The sequence below is a fragment of the Ascaphus truei genome, chromosome 5 (assembly GCF_040206685.1).
Source record: "Ascaphus truei isolate aAscTru1 chromosome 5, aAscTru1.hap1, whole genome shotgun sequence".
Taxonomy (NCBI): Eukaryota; Metazoa; Chordata; class Amphibia; order Anura; family Ascaphidae; genus Ascaphus; species Ascaphus truei.
This window is the reverse complement of record NC_134487.1, coordinates 128,213,499-128,229,490: the sequence shown is the minus strand read 5'-3', so window position 1 is coordinate 128,229,490 and position 15,992 is coordinate 128,213,499. Positions and strand designations below refer to the sequence as shown.

Below are 15,992 nucleotides of genomic sequence, written 5' to 3'. Positions count from 1 at the left end.
GACTGTAGCAGAGAATACAACTCCCCACCCACTGTTTTTTTTAATGAGATTTTAATAGGGAATTTGCACCGTGTGATTTCCCCTCCTGTAATATAGACGTGCGAGGCCGCCAGCGACAACAATGCGTGGCGCGAGACTGACTCCCAGTGACTAGACCTCATAGACCACAACAAACAAGCACCAGGCTCATTCCCGCCTCTCATTCCTCCCGCATCCCACAATGCACCGGTGCGGGCCGTTCTGGCACTGCACGGAGACCGGATGTTCCGGGTGCGCAGGCGCAGCCCCGGCGTGATTGTTTATCATTACTTTCCCTGGCGGTTTGTAATCCGGGGAAATGACAACCCTGGTCCTGGATAACGGGGCCTACACCGCAAAGATCGGATACAGCCATGGGCAAGTTAGGTCTGTTTCATTTGTATCAGTAACTACATTAATATGGGGTGGAGGGTAATAATTCCGGGTGTGATAGCGGGAGGGTAATAATTCCGGGTGTGATAGCGGGAGGGTAATAATTCCGGGTGTAATAACAGGCGTTTTCTGTAGATCGGTGTTTGATCATACTATCCGGGATGTGCCACTAACAGCTGCTGGGGGCAAATTCTCATTGCATGGAGTTGGGGATAATACAATTAATATGTTTGTGTTTGATACGATTATTATTATTACGGCCCGTGACAGTGGTATGATGAGCGGAGGGAGATGCATTGGTTACATGGCAATACAAGATCATATGGGTTGAGTTGGTCTTGCACCCTGCTGGGTATGTCCCTCAGGCTTGTGGCAGGTACCTGATCTTGCAGCCTCTGCCCCACATCCCATTAGCAGGCATTTATCTGAGAGAAGTAACCCAGCATGCAAGGCATCATCCTGCATAATTCAAGTAGCTGTGGCCATTATCAGTACCAACTGGTAGTGCATAGTAAAGCAGCTTAATTGCAGCCAACGTGTTGGATTTGGGAGCTTCTAGATCGTATTAAAGTTATCTGCAAAGTGTTACCAGGTGTTCATAATATGTAGTCTTTGTGTAACACCTGTGGAAAAATAAAATCTTATGCACAACAACACTTTGTACAAAAACGGCTTCTTCCTTTATGCTGATTTTGTAGGTGGCATATTTGACATGCAGATCTTTTTGTAATAGAGACAAGTCAGAAGAACTCTCTCAAAATACCCCAGGATCACTTGTATTCACATTCAATGTAAACCTTAAAGGTTATTCACATACACGTAGCAGAACAACGCGGTGACTTCATGCAAAACATAAATTAAAGGGCAGATGTTTGTCTGAAAGTGACCCGCCATATAAAATAATAACAAAGCTTCCCATAATAGTGTAGCTTTCTGCTAACTTCCTCCCCTGGCATTGAATATGCTGGATGCTTCAGACAGTTTCCTTGACTGGAGATTACTTTTACCTTTTTGTTGTCTAAATCAGAAGTGGTGACCATGGCAGAGGAATATGCAGTCTTCGTACATGTATGTACGATGGATTAACGGTAATGCTATAGCAGTGTTTTAACAGATCACATTGTCAATCATTTTGGCTGGGATATAGAGTTCTTTTTGGACTCCATTAAATTTAAAGCTGGTTTGGTCTGTTTTGTGGTTGTAACCCTAAACATTTGTCATATGGGCATGCAACATTGTTTATTTCTTAACACAGTTGACCATTCTACGGTTTGCTTGGTATTACATAATAACCCAAACATGTGAATATATAAAACTCTGCAAATTGACTTGTTTCCTCACCTATTTATTTTTAATTTTTTTTTTTAATTGTAGTGTAATTCCCAACTGCCAGTTCAGATCTAAGACTGCTCGTTTAAAAACATTCACGGCTAATCAAATTGATGAAGTGAAAGATCCATCTGGCCTCTTTTATATCCTTCCATATCAGAAGGTAATATAGCTGCATGTTTATTACTGTTTTCCACACTTTTACTTATCTGTAAATAGTGGCAGAAAAAATGCTACCTTGATCTTTGTGTTTGTCTCTCTCTCTTACTCTCTCCCCCCTCTCATTTATAACACAGATGCCTTGTGTTATTGGTCACTGTATATGTTCTCATATTTTACACACATCAAATAACTTCAAACTAGCAACAGAGATCTCTAAAGCAAGGAACACACTTATGGAGCACACCCAAGGGGCATACAAGTCAATTTTTCCTTTTCACCATGGCAGTGGGCACCGTAGGGTTAACTCTATCCTCAGCTGAGTAGGACAGGAAATTGAATTCTTGCAGGTAGGCCACAAAAGGCCCCTCCCACTACCTGCAGGTAGTCTTTTTCCTGCTAGGAGTAGAGTTTGTTATTTTTTAATATGACTCACCGGACTGTAGCTATTGCAGTCAAGCCAAGGAATCTTGGCCTCTCTTCCCCTGATGCTCCGTTCGACGTATGATGACTGGTAGCAAGACGGAGGCCCGTGCGAACGGGCAGTACCGCAGATGCGTCTTTGAACACAGCGGGCAAGCAGCAGGGCTGTAGAGCGGATCGGAGGCGCAAGTTATTACCGCACAGGCGCCTGAGAATGCAGCGGAGTGGGGGAGACAGACCGGCAAGGCGTCCCATGTAAGTGGCGCGCTACGATCCCACAGGCGGGCGCGTGCGCGAGAGCCAAGAACTCGGATTGGACACATTGACGCTGATGTCACAGCGCCAGTGCGACGGCGCACAGCTGTGTGAAGGGATCCAGGAAGCAGCCGCAGCATGGAACGCTCGGCAGACAGGAGAAATCAGCTGCTAGAGGCTGAAAGAAGTTTGGAAGCTGGAGGAAGTAAAGGGTCGCTTGCAAAAATGAGGTGAGTCCTTAGCTTAGTTTGCTAGAGAATAAAAGAGAGTTGATATCACGGAACTGAAAGTAGTATTGTTTTTTCACCTTGGTACTATGGTTATACAACCGGAAGAAGGAACTTCTAAGGGGCCGGTAGAGCACCTGCATCAGAAGAGAAAAGCTGCTAAAAAAACTAAATGCTGTGCAGAATTTTAGAAGCCAAGAAGCTTTGAGCAGACTGCTTTAAGAAGCAACAGGAGAGTCAAATGAACAAATGAATACTTTCCTAGCATGGATGAAAGATACAGTAAAGCAGAGTGTAGAGTCTGCGGTGCAACAAGCAGTGACACCAGCACAAAAGAGAGCAAGTTCTCAGACCAGCCTGGATAGAGTAAGAGACTCCTCCATCAGGCGAATCAGAGATGATATATCACCAAGCGTCAGAAGGGGAGTGTGATTCATCAGAGCAAGAAAGGCAAGATGAAGAATCAGAATTTGATTTAGAAATGGTGGATCCTCTTATAAAGGCAACGAGAGAGACATTGGCACTAGAGAATACAGAAGAAATTACTCAGAAATCAGACACATTATTTGGGACAAGGCACTGGGTGGCCGATACAGGATCCAAGAACAGTTTATGTAATTTGCCCTTTGAAGAAGAATTTCTATTTGGGAATAAATTGGATGCAATTATGAACAAAGCGTCAGGAGGTAAAAGCACATTTTTACCACAAGAAAGTAGAAATATAAGATATGGCCCTACATTCCACCAGATGGAAAGAACACAGAGTAAATGCCTCTCGTTTTCAAGTATGTCCTGGGCACAGAGTTATGATGACACACAGCTCAAGCCCCTTATCACGCTGTGCTTGGGGTCCAAAGAATGACATTGCGTTATAAGCGGCTCGCGTTAGAAATAATGTATGCATTGTACAATAAAGTATTTAAGATACTGTACCAAGAATCGTGTTGTAAAGTATTCATAAATACGAAAATTGGGAGCTACTCTTGCATCGCGTTATAGGTGGATTCGCTTTGTAACGGATCGCGTTATAACAGGGTTGAGCTGTACATGGTTAAAAATACATAGTTACATTAAGTGAGCAGGGTTATACATTATATACAAGACATTGCTTGCACAGTAAGAGATAATATATATTATAGGCGTATGTAACAGTTACAGACCAGATTAAAATGTGAGACAGCTTTAGTTTTGAAAGTACTTAGACTGGTGGAGGATGTGTGAGTGGTAGACTGTTCCAGTTGTGAGGTGCACGGTAAGAGGAGGAGAAGCGGCCAGATACTTTGTTGAACCTTAAAGTGAATACCTCTACCAAGAAATAGAAGCAGTTAAAACGACATGAAAGCTTCAATTGTGGATGATTGCAGACCTACTGAATGCATATTTAATACTTTTCAAAAGTGATACACTTCCATTAGCGCGTAGGGTTTTTGTTGTCATTTAACCAATTTGGGCAGCATGGTGTAATTAATTTTTCTGTTGCCATATGAAAACTAATCGTATTTCATTTTATACCATTAAAACAGGGTTATTTGGTGAATTGGGATGTCCAAAGAAAAGTTTGGGATTACCTCTTTGGAAAGGAAATGTTTCAGGTAATTTACATCATATGAAGCAGCAATGCATGTTTTGGGATACTGTGATCACGGTTACATGCATGTTTCTAAAGACTCTGTTTTAACTGCATTAATATAACATTTGGAACAATGCAGTTGACAGATATTTGCTCCCAGTGATATCATTGCAGGGACCCTTTCTGCAGGGATTGTCTCAAGAGTGACCTTTCTCAGTATTGCAATAAAATGCTTAATATTTAACTTGAGGTTAAACATAAAAAATAATGATAGAATGTCATGTTTTTGTTTGGTGTTCATAGTTTCGTGGTCATTTTTAGTTTTTGCATTTGTTTTCTTTGCGTCAATAGGTGGATTTTGTGGATTCAAATATCATTATAACTGAACCCTATTTTAACTTCAGTTCGATACAAGAGTCAATGAACGAGATTCTGTTTGAAGAATATCAATTCCAGGCAGTCCTTCGAGTTAATGGTGAGTATCTCTCGTCGGTGGACTTACAATGAGCATGGAGGATTAATGCCTTTGCTACCATGTGGGCCTTCAATGCAATCCATGCATTTCAGACCCCTTTGCAGCAAAAGGGTTGAATACTGGATTTAAATGTTGTTATTATGCGAGGATGAACTGTATTTCAAAGCAATTATTTTGAAAGCAATTCCGTGCACAACTGATAAATGCATTTAGTTACTTTCAAACTTGAAAAATGCATCTTAAAACTCTTATTGCACGCTTTTATTTTTTCAGAGGTAGTTGAAATATTTCTGTAGTGCCCACAGTGTACTCGGCGGTTCACAAAGACAATACAGCACAGGAATTATAATGCAATAAGCGCAGAAAAGTCAGACAATGAGAAAGGAAATCCCTGCCCCGTAGATCTTAGAATCTAAGGGGTATGTTGGGAGATTTAGAGACAGTAGGTGAATAAGTGCAGTAGATGGCAGTGCTGGCCACAATGGTTGGTAGTAGTGACACTGGGTGTGGGACAGGAGCCATGAGTGCAGGCTGTTGGTGCTTCTTTTAAGAACTTCCAGAGATCCCTCCAATTTTAACTTCATATGTGATACGTAAAATGTTAGACCACTTTATGGCTGTGTAACATCTTAAATCTGGTTTGTAGTCGTTACATACGCCTATAACATATCTCTAACTGTTCATGCAATGTCTTAAAATATAATGTGTAACCCTGTTCATTTAATGCAGTGTTTCCCAATTAAATTTAGTCGCGGAACCCTTTTATATTTTGTAAAACAGAATGGAACCCCTTAAATATTTTCTTGGTTCAAGATCATTTTTAAAAGACCCCCAGTGTCTCTCTCCCTCCCCCCAGTGTGTCTCCCTCCCAGCCAGTATGTCACTTCCTCCCCCTGGTGTCTATCACTCTCCCTCCCGTGTCTCTCTCACTCTCCCTCCCGTGTCTCTCTCACTCTCCCTTTCCTCCAGTGTCTCTCACCTTCCCCCAGTGTCTCCCCCTGCCCCCAATATGTCTCACACCCCCATGTCTCTCTTTCACCCACTCCTCTGCCCTTGTCTCTCTTGCACCCGCCCCCTGCCCATGTTTCTCTTTCACCCCCCGTCCATGTTTCTCTTTCACCCCCCCTCTGCCATGTCTTTCTTTTACCCCCCCGTCTGCCCATGTTTCTCTTTCACCCCCGTCTGCCCATGTTTCTTTCCCCCCTCCCCCCCCCGTCTGCCCATGTTTCTTTCCCCCCTCCCCCCCCCGTCTGCCCATGTTTCTCTTTCACCCCCCGTCTGTCCATGTTTCTTTCACCCCCCCCCTCTGCCCATGTTTCTCGTCCCCCCCCCCTGTCCATGTTTCTCTTTCGTCCCCCCCCCTCTGCCCATGTTTCTCTTTCACCCCCCCCCCTCTGCCCTTGTCTCTCTTACACAATGAACCACACACTCACACACTCTCTCATACACTCACACACTCACTCTCACCGTATCAAAGGCAGACTAGGTGCTTGCTGCATTAGCTGTGTAGCACAGCGCCACCTAATGCCTGACTTAGAAATTGCAGCTACAGACAGACTGATTTTTTGTCGGGGAAATCCGGTACAGTGAGTGCAGGCGTTTTCCGGCACAGTGAGTGCAGGCGGCCCATCTGTCGGCGGAACCCCTGGGACTGCTCCACGGAACCCCATTTGGGAAACGCTGATTTAATGTAACCGTGTATTATTATCATAATTCTGTGCCCAGGACATACTTGAAAACGAGAGGCAGCTCTCAATGTTATTACTTCCTGGTAAAACATGGTATAAATGAATATTGTAACAATTCTGTAACACAATAGTTCAATGCACTTTCTGTTTCTTTGTGTTTGAAGCGGGGGCTCTGAGTGCACACAGGTACTTCCGGGACAACCCATCAGAGTTATGCTGTATCATTGTGGACAGCGGTTATTCCTTCACGCACATTGTACCGTATTGTCGCAGTAAGAAAAAGCAAGAAGGGATAATAAGGTAGGTTGGGTTTCTGAAGAATTTGATTCTGTATGCTGACCTACAGAATTCATTGACATTGTCTCTATTAATTTCTTTTTATAGAATTAATGTTGGTGGAAAGCTGCTAACAAACCACCTGAAAGAAATTATCTCATACAGGTAAATATGCAAAAGTATACTTTTCTTTCACCTTTCTTCTGTGGAATGGCAGAGAATAGAAGAATTTAGTAATGGTTGATATTTTACTGTTTAAGATGCCATCATTTTTTTGCCATGTTTTTAATGTAATAGTTTAAAAAAAATCTAAATCTTGTGCAATGTGATCAAATACTAGACTACAAAAGAATGTAACGTTTTCAACACTGCAGACTTGAACTTAAAGGACATTAAGTAACACAGTCACTTCCCACAACAATCAGCAGCAGCTAAATAATGCCACACATAATTGAATACGTGTGAAACAAATAGCTTGGCACTGAGACACAACACAACCAATTTCAGAACATACCAGTTTAGAAAACGGCAAGGGGTCAGAAAAGTCCAGGCCAAAAATATAAATGTGCCAATAATGCAGCAGATGATTAGCATTGGTAATGCAGAAAGCAATGATTTCAAATGTAAACACTGATCATGAGCATACCACTAATCCTAACTGGATCAACCCAATGCGTGCAATAACAGAAGCACCAGAGTCGGCCATTATTCTCATGCCAGTGTGGATCATGCAATAAGAAAGTCACTGTATCAAGGGGGCTTGATCATTCATGCACCATACTCCGCTATACTCTTGTTGCCACCATCTCTCCTGCCGGTTTGAATTGTAACTTTTTATGATGCCTACTGGGAAATGATTTTTATGTTTGTTTTCTGGCAGTTAAGTCACACAGGCATTTGTATTGGTTATAACATTATTTGTATTTCAGTCTACTGAGCATATTGTATTGCTTTGTTGCAGGCAGCTACATGTCATGGATGAAACACATGTAATTAACCAAGTAAAAGAAGATGTGTGTTATGTAGCTCAAGATTTTTATAAAGAAATGGAACTTGCAAAGTATGTATTTAATGGGGGCTTTGTCAGATTGTTGTTGTAGTCATAGAGCACAGCTTTAATCCAGTATATTTCTTTTAGATTGAAAGGAGAAGATAATTCTTTGATGGTAGATTATGTTTTGCCCGACTTCAGCACAATCAAAAAAGGGTTTTGTAAGGTACACTATCTTTTCTCCCTCACATATTTAATGCCATGATTGAAGAATAAAAAGGGTACATTTTGGCTTATCATGAATACTAGGAGCAGGCTGAATCAGCAATACCATATAGCCTGCCACTTTTAAATTGATAGCCGAGTACTGTAAGTAGCTCTAATAATAGTGAGCAGTGCTGTGATCTGACTCCCTGAATTTACCATGCGTTGGAGCTGACAAGCTTTACCTTGCAGGGTGCCCTCTGCCAATATCAAGCCTCTTCTCAGCCTGACCGCCAGTGTTGCCGCCTATTGGTAGTTGGAACAATTAAATGTAACCACGTTGGTAGTACTGCTGTTTTGAAGAAGCGGCTCCCCCAACTCAAGATTACATACATACATTTAATACCTTTTTAAGCAATTCCTCAAGTATTTGCCAAGAGAATAATTATGCTCAATACTGACATAATCATTTTCCTGGCAATATTTTATCCCTCAAGTATTTTGTTAATATTATAAAAACAAAGCTATCTGCAGTTCATAATATTTGCACCACAAGATCGGTCATTTATTTTATTCTATTTTACGAAGAAACAACCCGAGGCATATCTTTACATATTTAGCAGATTAGACTGTGACGTAAATGTATCCCTGTTGGTTAATGATAGGTATTCTGTTTGTGATTGAAAACAGCCAAGGGATGAGATGGTGTTTAGTGGAAAAACAACAGCTGGGGAACAAATTCTTCGCTTGGCCAATGAGAGATTTGCCGTTCCAGAGATCCTTTTTCATCCCTCAGACATAGGGGTGCAAGAAATGGGTATTCCAGAAGCCATTGTGCATTCCATTCACAATCTGCCTGAAGGTATGTCTGGGAAACACCCTGTAAGAAACGTAAGCCTGCAGTATTCTTGCCCAGGTTTGTTTGCTCCCTAGCAATCTGCTGTGAAAAGTGGCACGATTTATATATTTACCAGGAGTTTTCAGTTATTTATGGTTGTGTTTTTTTTTCCCCCCTCCGAATTAAAGAAGAAAAAAGATCAAACTATATTAACATTTAATTGTTAGGCATAGATTATCGTGCCTGCATGCTTATACTTTTATTGTAATATGATGTTATTAAGTGGGACTTGGGCTTAAAGTGTAATGTGCACAGTATCAGTCATGTAACTGGTAACGGCAGGTTTTGGTTATGTAAAGCCTTTTGTGTTATTTTATTATTTATTTGAATTATTATTAATACAAAGCTTCACAGAATGTTAGTTATTTGCATAAAACATCTATATTCTTTATATAATTATTGTCTTGATTGCCATGTACACGTTTCGGAAATATAGTCTAATCAATTATGGGATTTCCCCCTGTTTTTCCCCCAGTTATAATGCTATATAGCGTATTAAAACCTTTGTTTTCTTTCATTATTCATCTATTGAAAATGTAATACTTAACAGCGGCATCGCACCATTTTATTTACTATTGCCCAAAAACCTTTTCTCGGCAAATTAAACCAAATTTCTTGAGAGAAAAATATCGCTTCTAAAGAAAAGCAAAATGTTATGAATGCAGTGAATGAAATTTACCCTTTTTTTTTTTTATAGAAATGCAGCCTCATTTCTACAAGAATATTGTTCTTAATGGAGGAAACGCCCTCCTGCCGGGCTTCAGGGAGCGCGTGTTCTCTGAAGTCCGCCGCCTCACGCCCACGGACTATGACGTCTCTGTAATACTACCTGAGAAGTGAGTATGCGTATCAATGGTGGCCAACTCCAGCCCGTACGGGTCACCCACTGGTCAGGGTGTAAGGATATCCCTGCTTCAGCACAGGCGGCTCCATCAGAATGACAGCCACCTGTGCTGAAGCAGGGATATCCTGACTTTTGTACACTGATAAATTCTACACACACACACACACACACACACACACACACACACACACACACACACACACACACACACACACACACACACACACACACACACACACACACACACACACACACACACACACACACACACACACACACACACACACACTTTTTTTTTACATGCAGTATCGCCGCTCTGATATTGCCTTCCAAACCTTATGGTTCACAAAATGTTTAATGTGTTTGCTACTGGGTTTCTCTGGATCAAGAATAGCTTCCTTTAATTAAGTCACACTATTCATTGGACCAACTATACTGAGGTTGCAAAAGGCCATTTTAATTACCTGAAAATACTCTGACATGACAGTGAAAATGTGTCAAACTAGAGGGATTGAGAAATATAATTCTCCTAAAACACCCTGGTATAAATAATGTGGGGGGTGGGGGGAGGGGGAGAAAGCCATAGCTAAGGTGGAGGAAATAGGCCATTATTATTATTATTTTTTTTTTTTAATAACAGTAATCACTTATTTTGTTTCAGACATGTATGTATGTGCTGAAATCTGTAGACATTATATATATATATATATATATATATATATATATATATATATATATATATATATATATATATATATATATATATATATATATATATATATATATATATATATATAATGACACACCTTGTGTGCTTTTATAGGCATAGTTTCAACCTCTATGATTATTGTTTACCAATTAGCAAGTAGTAGAGTGTAAATGTTATGAGGTGAAGTGTCTTAAAATACAGCAAGAGGGGGCAGGACTAAAGCATAACTAGAACATGTGTATATGTTATAAAAGTTGGAAATGCATTGCCCTTTTTAAGGAAACATGTCATTTTTTCCCAGCCCTATTACATATTCTTGGGAGGGTGGAAAGTTAATATCAGAAAATGATGACTTTGAAGATATGGTGGTAACCAGAGACGAATATGAAGAAAGTGGCCACGCCATTTGTGAAGAGAAGTTTGATATTTAATTTGTAACAATAACATTTGTTAAGATCCATATGTAAATACATTTTTTTGTATCGGTGTACTGTAAACTGTTTTTTATTTTTGTTAGCTAATACACTTCTTCCCCCCCCCCCCAAGTATTTTTAATTGTTTCATTATTTATAAGTGTAATATGTATTTACCTAAACTGTCAATGATGTTGCTAAATAAAATGTAAAAAAATTAAATCCTTCAATGTTTTTGTGGGGAGTTTGGGGTGTTGCTAATTTCCTAGTTCTGACTGAAGACAGAGAATTAATATAATTAATTATACGGTGAAAACGTATTAAAGTATGTTGACAAAGACATGCATTATTGCACGTTTAGATATTTTAATTTATTAGCAGTTGGCAGGAGTGGCTAGTGCTAAACATTCTGTCCCCGTAACGCGAAACTCATTCAAACCACAGTTCAGGGTAACATTTTGGCCAGGTCTCTGCCCGGTGAGTGAAGGGGCAAAGGCTTCTTGGTGGCCAAGTGAATTTTCCCAGTGCATTGAAGCAACAGAATTTTCCTCCTTCGTTGGGCTCTGATTGGAATGTAGCTCCCCAAGGTGCATTATGCACACATCCACAAGTGAATCGGAAAGGTGAGCAGATGGACACAGGACTTTTATTTTACTGCTGACACTCCACCCTTCTGGTCGAGACAGAGTAGTTTGCTTCGTTCCTCTTTTAAAGTAGCTATTACAAAAGTGAATTTATGGCATGTCCATTTTCAACCTCCTTTCTTCCAAGGGGTCTATAGTGCATAGCCGAACAATGTTTTGCTGGTCATTATACCACCTAAAGGTGACATGGGGGAGAAGAAAAATGGATGCACAGATACTTCAGGTATTCCTTCAGAAGAATGCAGCCTCAGAACTGATGCAGTTTGGGCAGCACCTCCTCTAAAAAGTACACAAAGGTTCGTTAGACGAGGAAATTTCCAGTATAAAGTAGCACAACCACACTGCATCTAGGTCAAAATATATGCTTGTGATGGGAAGAGAGGGTACAATCGTGAGTCGGCTCTGCTAAACACTTCGAGCTGCCATTTAATGCTGTACTGTTTTTAAAATTTGGGGTTGGAAATTAAAAAAGCTCAGGGTGGCAGTTTTCCTTGGAGCCGACTGTATTAATCTGGTTAGGCAGTGAAGAGGTCACATCTCACAAAGTTTAACCTCTACTTGGCCAGAAGGTACTGGGACATATTGATGTTACCCTCTTGCAGCCCAAAGGATTAAAATCTCTTAAAGCATCTCATTTTAATCTGGAGCCAGGTGATAATCTCTGTGGCGCGCACAGTACAGGGGCAGCATGGATAGTATTAAATGATTCTGAAATCATTATGATCTGATCTGAAACCTATTATGGATTCATATTATGAATATAGATGAGCAGTGCATGGAGGGGAAACATCTGTTTGGGACAATTTTGGTATAGCCCATCCTGCACACCATATCTATGCCAGGGGTCTCCAACTTGACTTGATTGCAGTCCACTTTGTCCTTAATGTGAAGGACCACAAGGTTTACACTTAGTTTGGTTAATCAACATAGCTATATATGCACACTTGTAACATATGCAACTTCATTATAAGAAGCTTCCGGTAATAATATAAAAGATGAAGACAGCAGGAGAGTTGTCATAAGTACATTTCAAAGAGTTTGATACCACTGTTTAAGAGCCATAGCTCTATACTACACTGTCAATAAATGTACAGATGTAGCTGCCTGTTCTCTCCCGCTTGCCTAGGAAAATCTGTGGCCATCTTGTGAGATTACCGCAGCTACATCCGTATCTAATTCCTGGTAACGGACTCCAAGTCAACTCTGTGATAAGGCTCCAGTCCAGGCAGGCGTCTTCATGTAGTACTTTGTTGTACAACAGCTGCTAACCCACCATCAAATGGTAATGTAAAATCAGGCTTGGATCATTATACTGTATGATGGAGCTAGTTCGTTGGCAGGTATGATTATACTTGTATACACAATTTACCTTTACTTACCCTCTGTTCGATCATATAGCTCACAAAAATCACAAATTTCTATTCCTGAGTTATGTATAATAATATTTTTGGGACTCGTAATGTGGCTGCCATGGTAAATGTTGTATGAAGTGCTTTTGTAATGAAGGATTATCCAGAAAACTGCTGCTTTGGAATCAGGAAACCATACTATTGTGTTTCCTAGGAGATTGGGCATTCAGGCCTAGTATGCTTTTTTCCCCCCGATAAAATATATATTTAATTATAAAGAATGATTAAAAAAATTTTTTTTTTTTTGTGTAAGGTTACATACTTGCCGATGTAATTGACCATATAGAATAATCCTTTCTACTAGGGCCAACAGTTTTTAAACTACGTACCATCTTGTGACTTAATGCTGATGTGTAAGATCATTTATATACCGCAGCACTCCAATAGGATAAGCAAAAATGCCTACTTTAAATTATTATTTTTTTTTAAACTAGACAAAATGCAAACAAAGGAAATCCAATTGCCTACCAGCACTGACAACGTTTCGGGCCTATGTGGCACTTCATCTGAGCACGGCCCCCAGAGCAGCACGGCTCTAATTAGACTGTGGCTGGATCAAACAGGTCGTGTATGACAGGCGGCGGCGACCAGTACGTGCTTCTTAACACAAAAAATCCTATTAAAGTACAATGAAATGAAGATTTCCCCGACTGGGCGGTCAGTGGGTGTGGCACGTGCACCCTTCTCAGCTAAACATTTTCTTATCACAGAGATGGGAGAGTGCTGGGCACACCGTGTTTTTAATTTTTTTATACCAACGGTCAATAAAACAATAGTGACGCAAAGGGTTGTGTCAGTAATGTCAAGTTGTTTTTTTTTTAAACACTGCCTAATATCATTTTTAATTATTGCGATATTACCATCATATTGTCAAACTGTAGTAGGAAACCAGGCAGGAGCATAATCTACAGCAGGGGTGCTCAACTCCAGTCCTCAAACCCCGCCCCCCCCCAAACAGGTCAGGTTTTCAGGATATTCCATCTCGAGCACAGGTGGATCAAACAGAAGCCAGAGATTAAGCCACCTGTCCCTGCTTCAGCCCTGATTGAGCCACCTGTGCTGAAGCTGGGATATCCTGAAAACCTGACCTGTTGAGGGTGCTTGGACAGAAGTTGAGCACCCCTGATCCATTACATAATTGCGTACACTCCATGTCCACTTGCAGTGTAACATTACAGCATTATGATTAGGCATTTTTAAAATAAGTTTTTTTTTTTTTTAAATTAAAGAATATTGAAAGATTTACAAAAAATAACATTTGTACAGATCACAAATTCAAAAAGACAAAATGAATTAAAATGTTAGAGAATGTAATGCAAGATCTAAAAAATAAAATAAACCATCAGGAAGGGACACCATGGGGACAATAGCAAACATTTCAACGTTTTATCTGCAAAGGTTTAACCTACAGCTACTGTATATATATATATATAAAAAAAAGAAAGTCGTCTCCCACAGCTGCATTGCACGAAACTACTTATAGTATCTGCTTTTTGACCAGCTATCATTGAGGTGGGTCTCCATTATGATTGATGCTTAAAGGAACAAGTATTGTTCAACAATGGAAGCAAAAATAATTGCGCTCTGGTCCAAATTTTACATTTTAAAATATATTTTGTCTAAAGTTATCTAATATTAAAGTACACGCTCATTTTTTGCACTTAACCTAAAAATTGGGACATATGTAAATGAAAAGGCAGCATTCATTGCTTAATCCCTACCATTAGATGAGAAATCATCGCCTTCATCCTAGCTCTATAAAGTTGTCAGGGCTACCAGGTTCTTAACCTAGGAACCAAGAGACAGCAGCAATCTCCGAGCGAGACTGCAGGAACAGTTTAGTTTAGCTAGCACTGCCAGTCTGGCCTACGCATCCTGCACGCAGACCTGATCTGCACACCCTCCCCCCGCACTGCCTCAGCCTATTCCAAATATACTCAGGTTGCCAGTGTGGCCTACCGACGGATCATCCATTGGAATCCTGACATTGCCATGCCCCGGTTATCTAACATGGGGCACTTCCAATAAAATTGGCAGATAATGTTTTCCCCACTTTAGGAGTTTTTCATTTCTACACACTTTCATGTTTTATTGCACTTATTCTTTGATAAGTAATTACATATTTAATTATTTACATAGACATAATTACTATAAATATGATTGCGATAAATAGTTCAACATGAATTGAAACACCTACATCAATTAGTCTTCTTTGGTCCTAATAACAGCAGTGCTAATTTGACAGTTACATCTTGTATGTGTTTTCAAGAAGTTAACCAAAGGCTAAAATAATAAGGCTTTGATACGGCTGTGCCAGAAGAAATATGGCATGAGCAGCTAAGGCGACAGCCTACAAACAAGTAGTCATGGATGTGATCCTCACTCTGGAGACTTCATCACCCTGCACCTCAAGAAATACATGTACTTCATTAGCAAGAAGCAAATTCAAACAGCGGCACACAAGTCAGTGGCCACATACAGCATCACCAAACTTCCTCCAGAGTAGGATCAAAGTCCATCCCCTATGGATGGCATTTGTAGGTCTACTAGAAATACAGGTATCATAAAATCTGTTAAAGCAAAAACGGAAAAAACGAAACAAACAAAAAAAAAAACCCCATTCACCTATGTTATATCAACATTGTTTCCTACAAAATGACCCCAAATTGTGCAATTTACTATAGTTAACATAAAATCTCTTATCGTACTCCTTCACAATCATGCAAATTAAAATGGTAACATTATCCATTCAACAAATAAATTAAAAACGATTAAAAGTAGATTCTATGTCTCAAGTAATCAGATCAGTATTAATTCAAAATAAATGTTTTCGAGGTACGTCAGCCTAGGAGATGCTCATTGAAGGCTGAAGGGTGATATTTATGGAATTCTTTCATCATTTTCTTCTTCTTTTTTTCAGGAATTGCATTGCCGCTGTTGACCATCTCAATTAACTGTTGCAGCTCATTTGTTGTGCAGTAATGACGCTGGCTTTCAAATTCTTCAAGTGTCAAACGTTGGCAAAATGTAAAGCCTTTAACAGAGAAATGTATAAACATTTAGTTGC

The 15,992-nt window shown here is 40.1% G+C and overlaps 2 protein-coding genes across 3 annotated transcripts in view; one reads left to right on the top strand and one right to left on the bottom strand.

Annotated features, from left to right (window-relative positions):
- The first annotated feature begins 255 nt into the window (after positions 1–255).
- Positions 256–11,094, top strand: ACTR6 (actin related protein 6). 2 transcript variants are annotated; one of them, XM_075600695.1, is made up of 11 exons: positions 256–405; positions 1,786–1,903; positions 4,328–4,396; positions 4,726–4,849; positions 6,702–6,837; positions 6,922–6,978; positions 7,775–7,873; positions 7,952–8,030; positions 8,699–8,870; positions 9,604–9,742; positions 10,761–11,094. In XM_075600695.1, the coding sequence occupies exons 1-11, from the start codon at positions 338–340 to the stop codon at positions 10,888–10,890; spliced, it is 1,191 nt and encodes a 396-aa protein (XP_075456810.1). In that variant the 5' UTR covers positions 256–337; the 3' UTR covers positions 10,891–11,094. The 2 variants fall into 2 exon arrangements, with proteins under 2 accessions (XP_075456810.1, XP_075456811.1); XM_075600696.1 differs by lacking the exon at positions 4,328–4,396.
- Positions 11,095–13,172: 2,078 nt separating this feature from the next.
- The window catches only part of DEPDC4 (DEP domain containing 4), a 29,254-nt gene continuing 26,434 nt past the window's right edge, over positions 13,173–15,992 (bottom strand). The window contains exon 9 of the mRNA XM_075600694.1: positions 13,173–15,959. Coding sequence (XP_075456809.1) covers positions 15,766–15,959 — 194 coding nt within the window. The 3' untranslated portion in view covers positions 13,173–15,765. The remainder of the gene's footprint in view (positions 15,960–15,992) is intronic.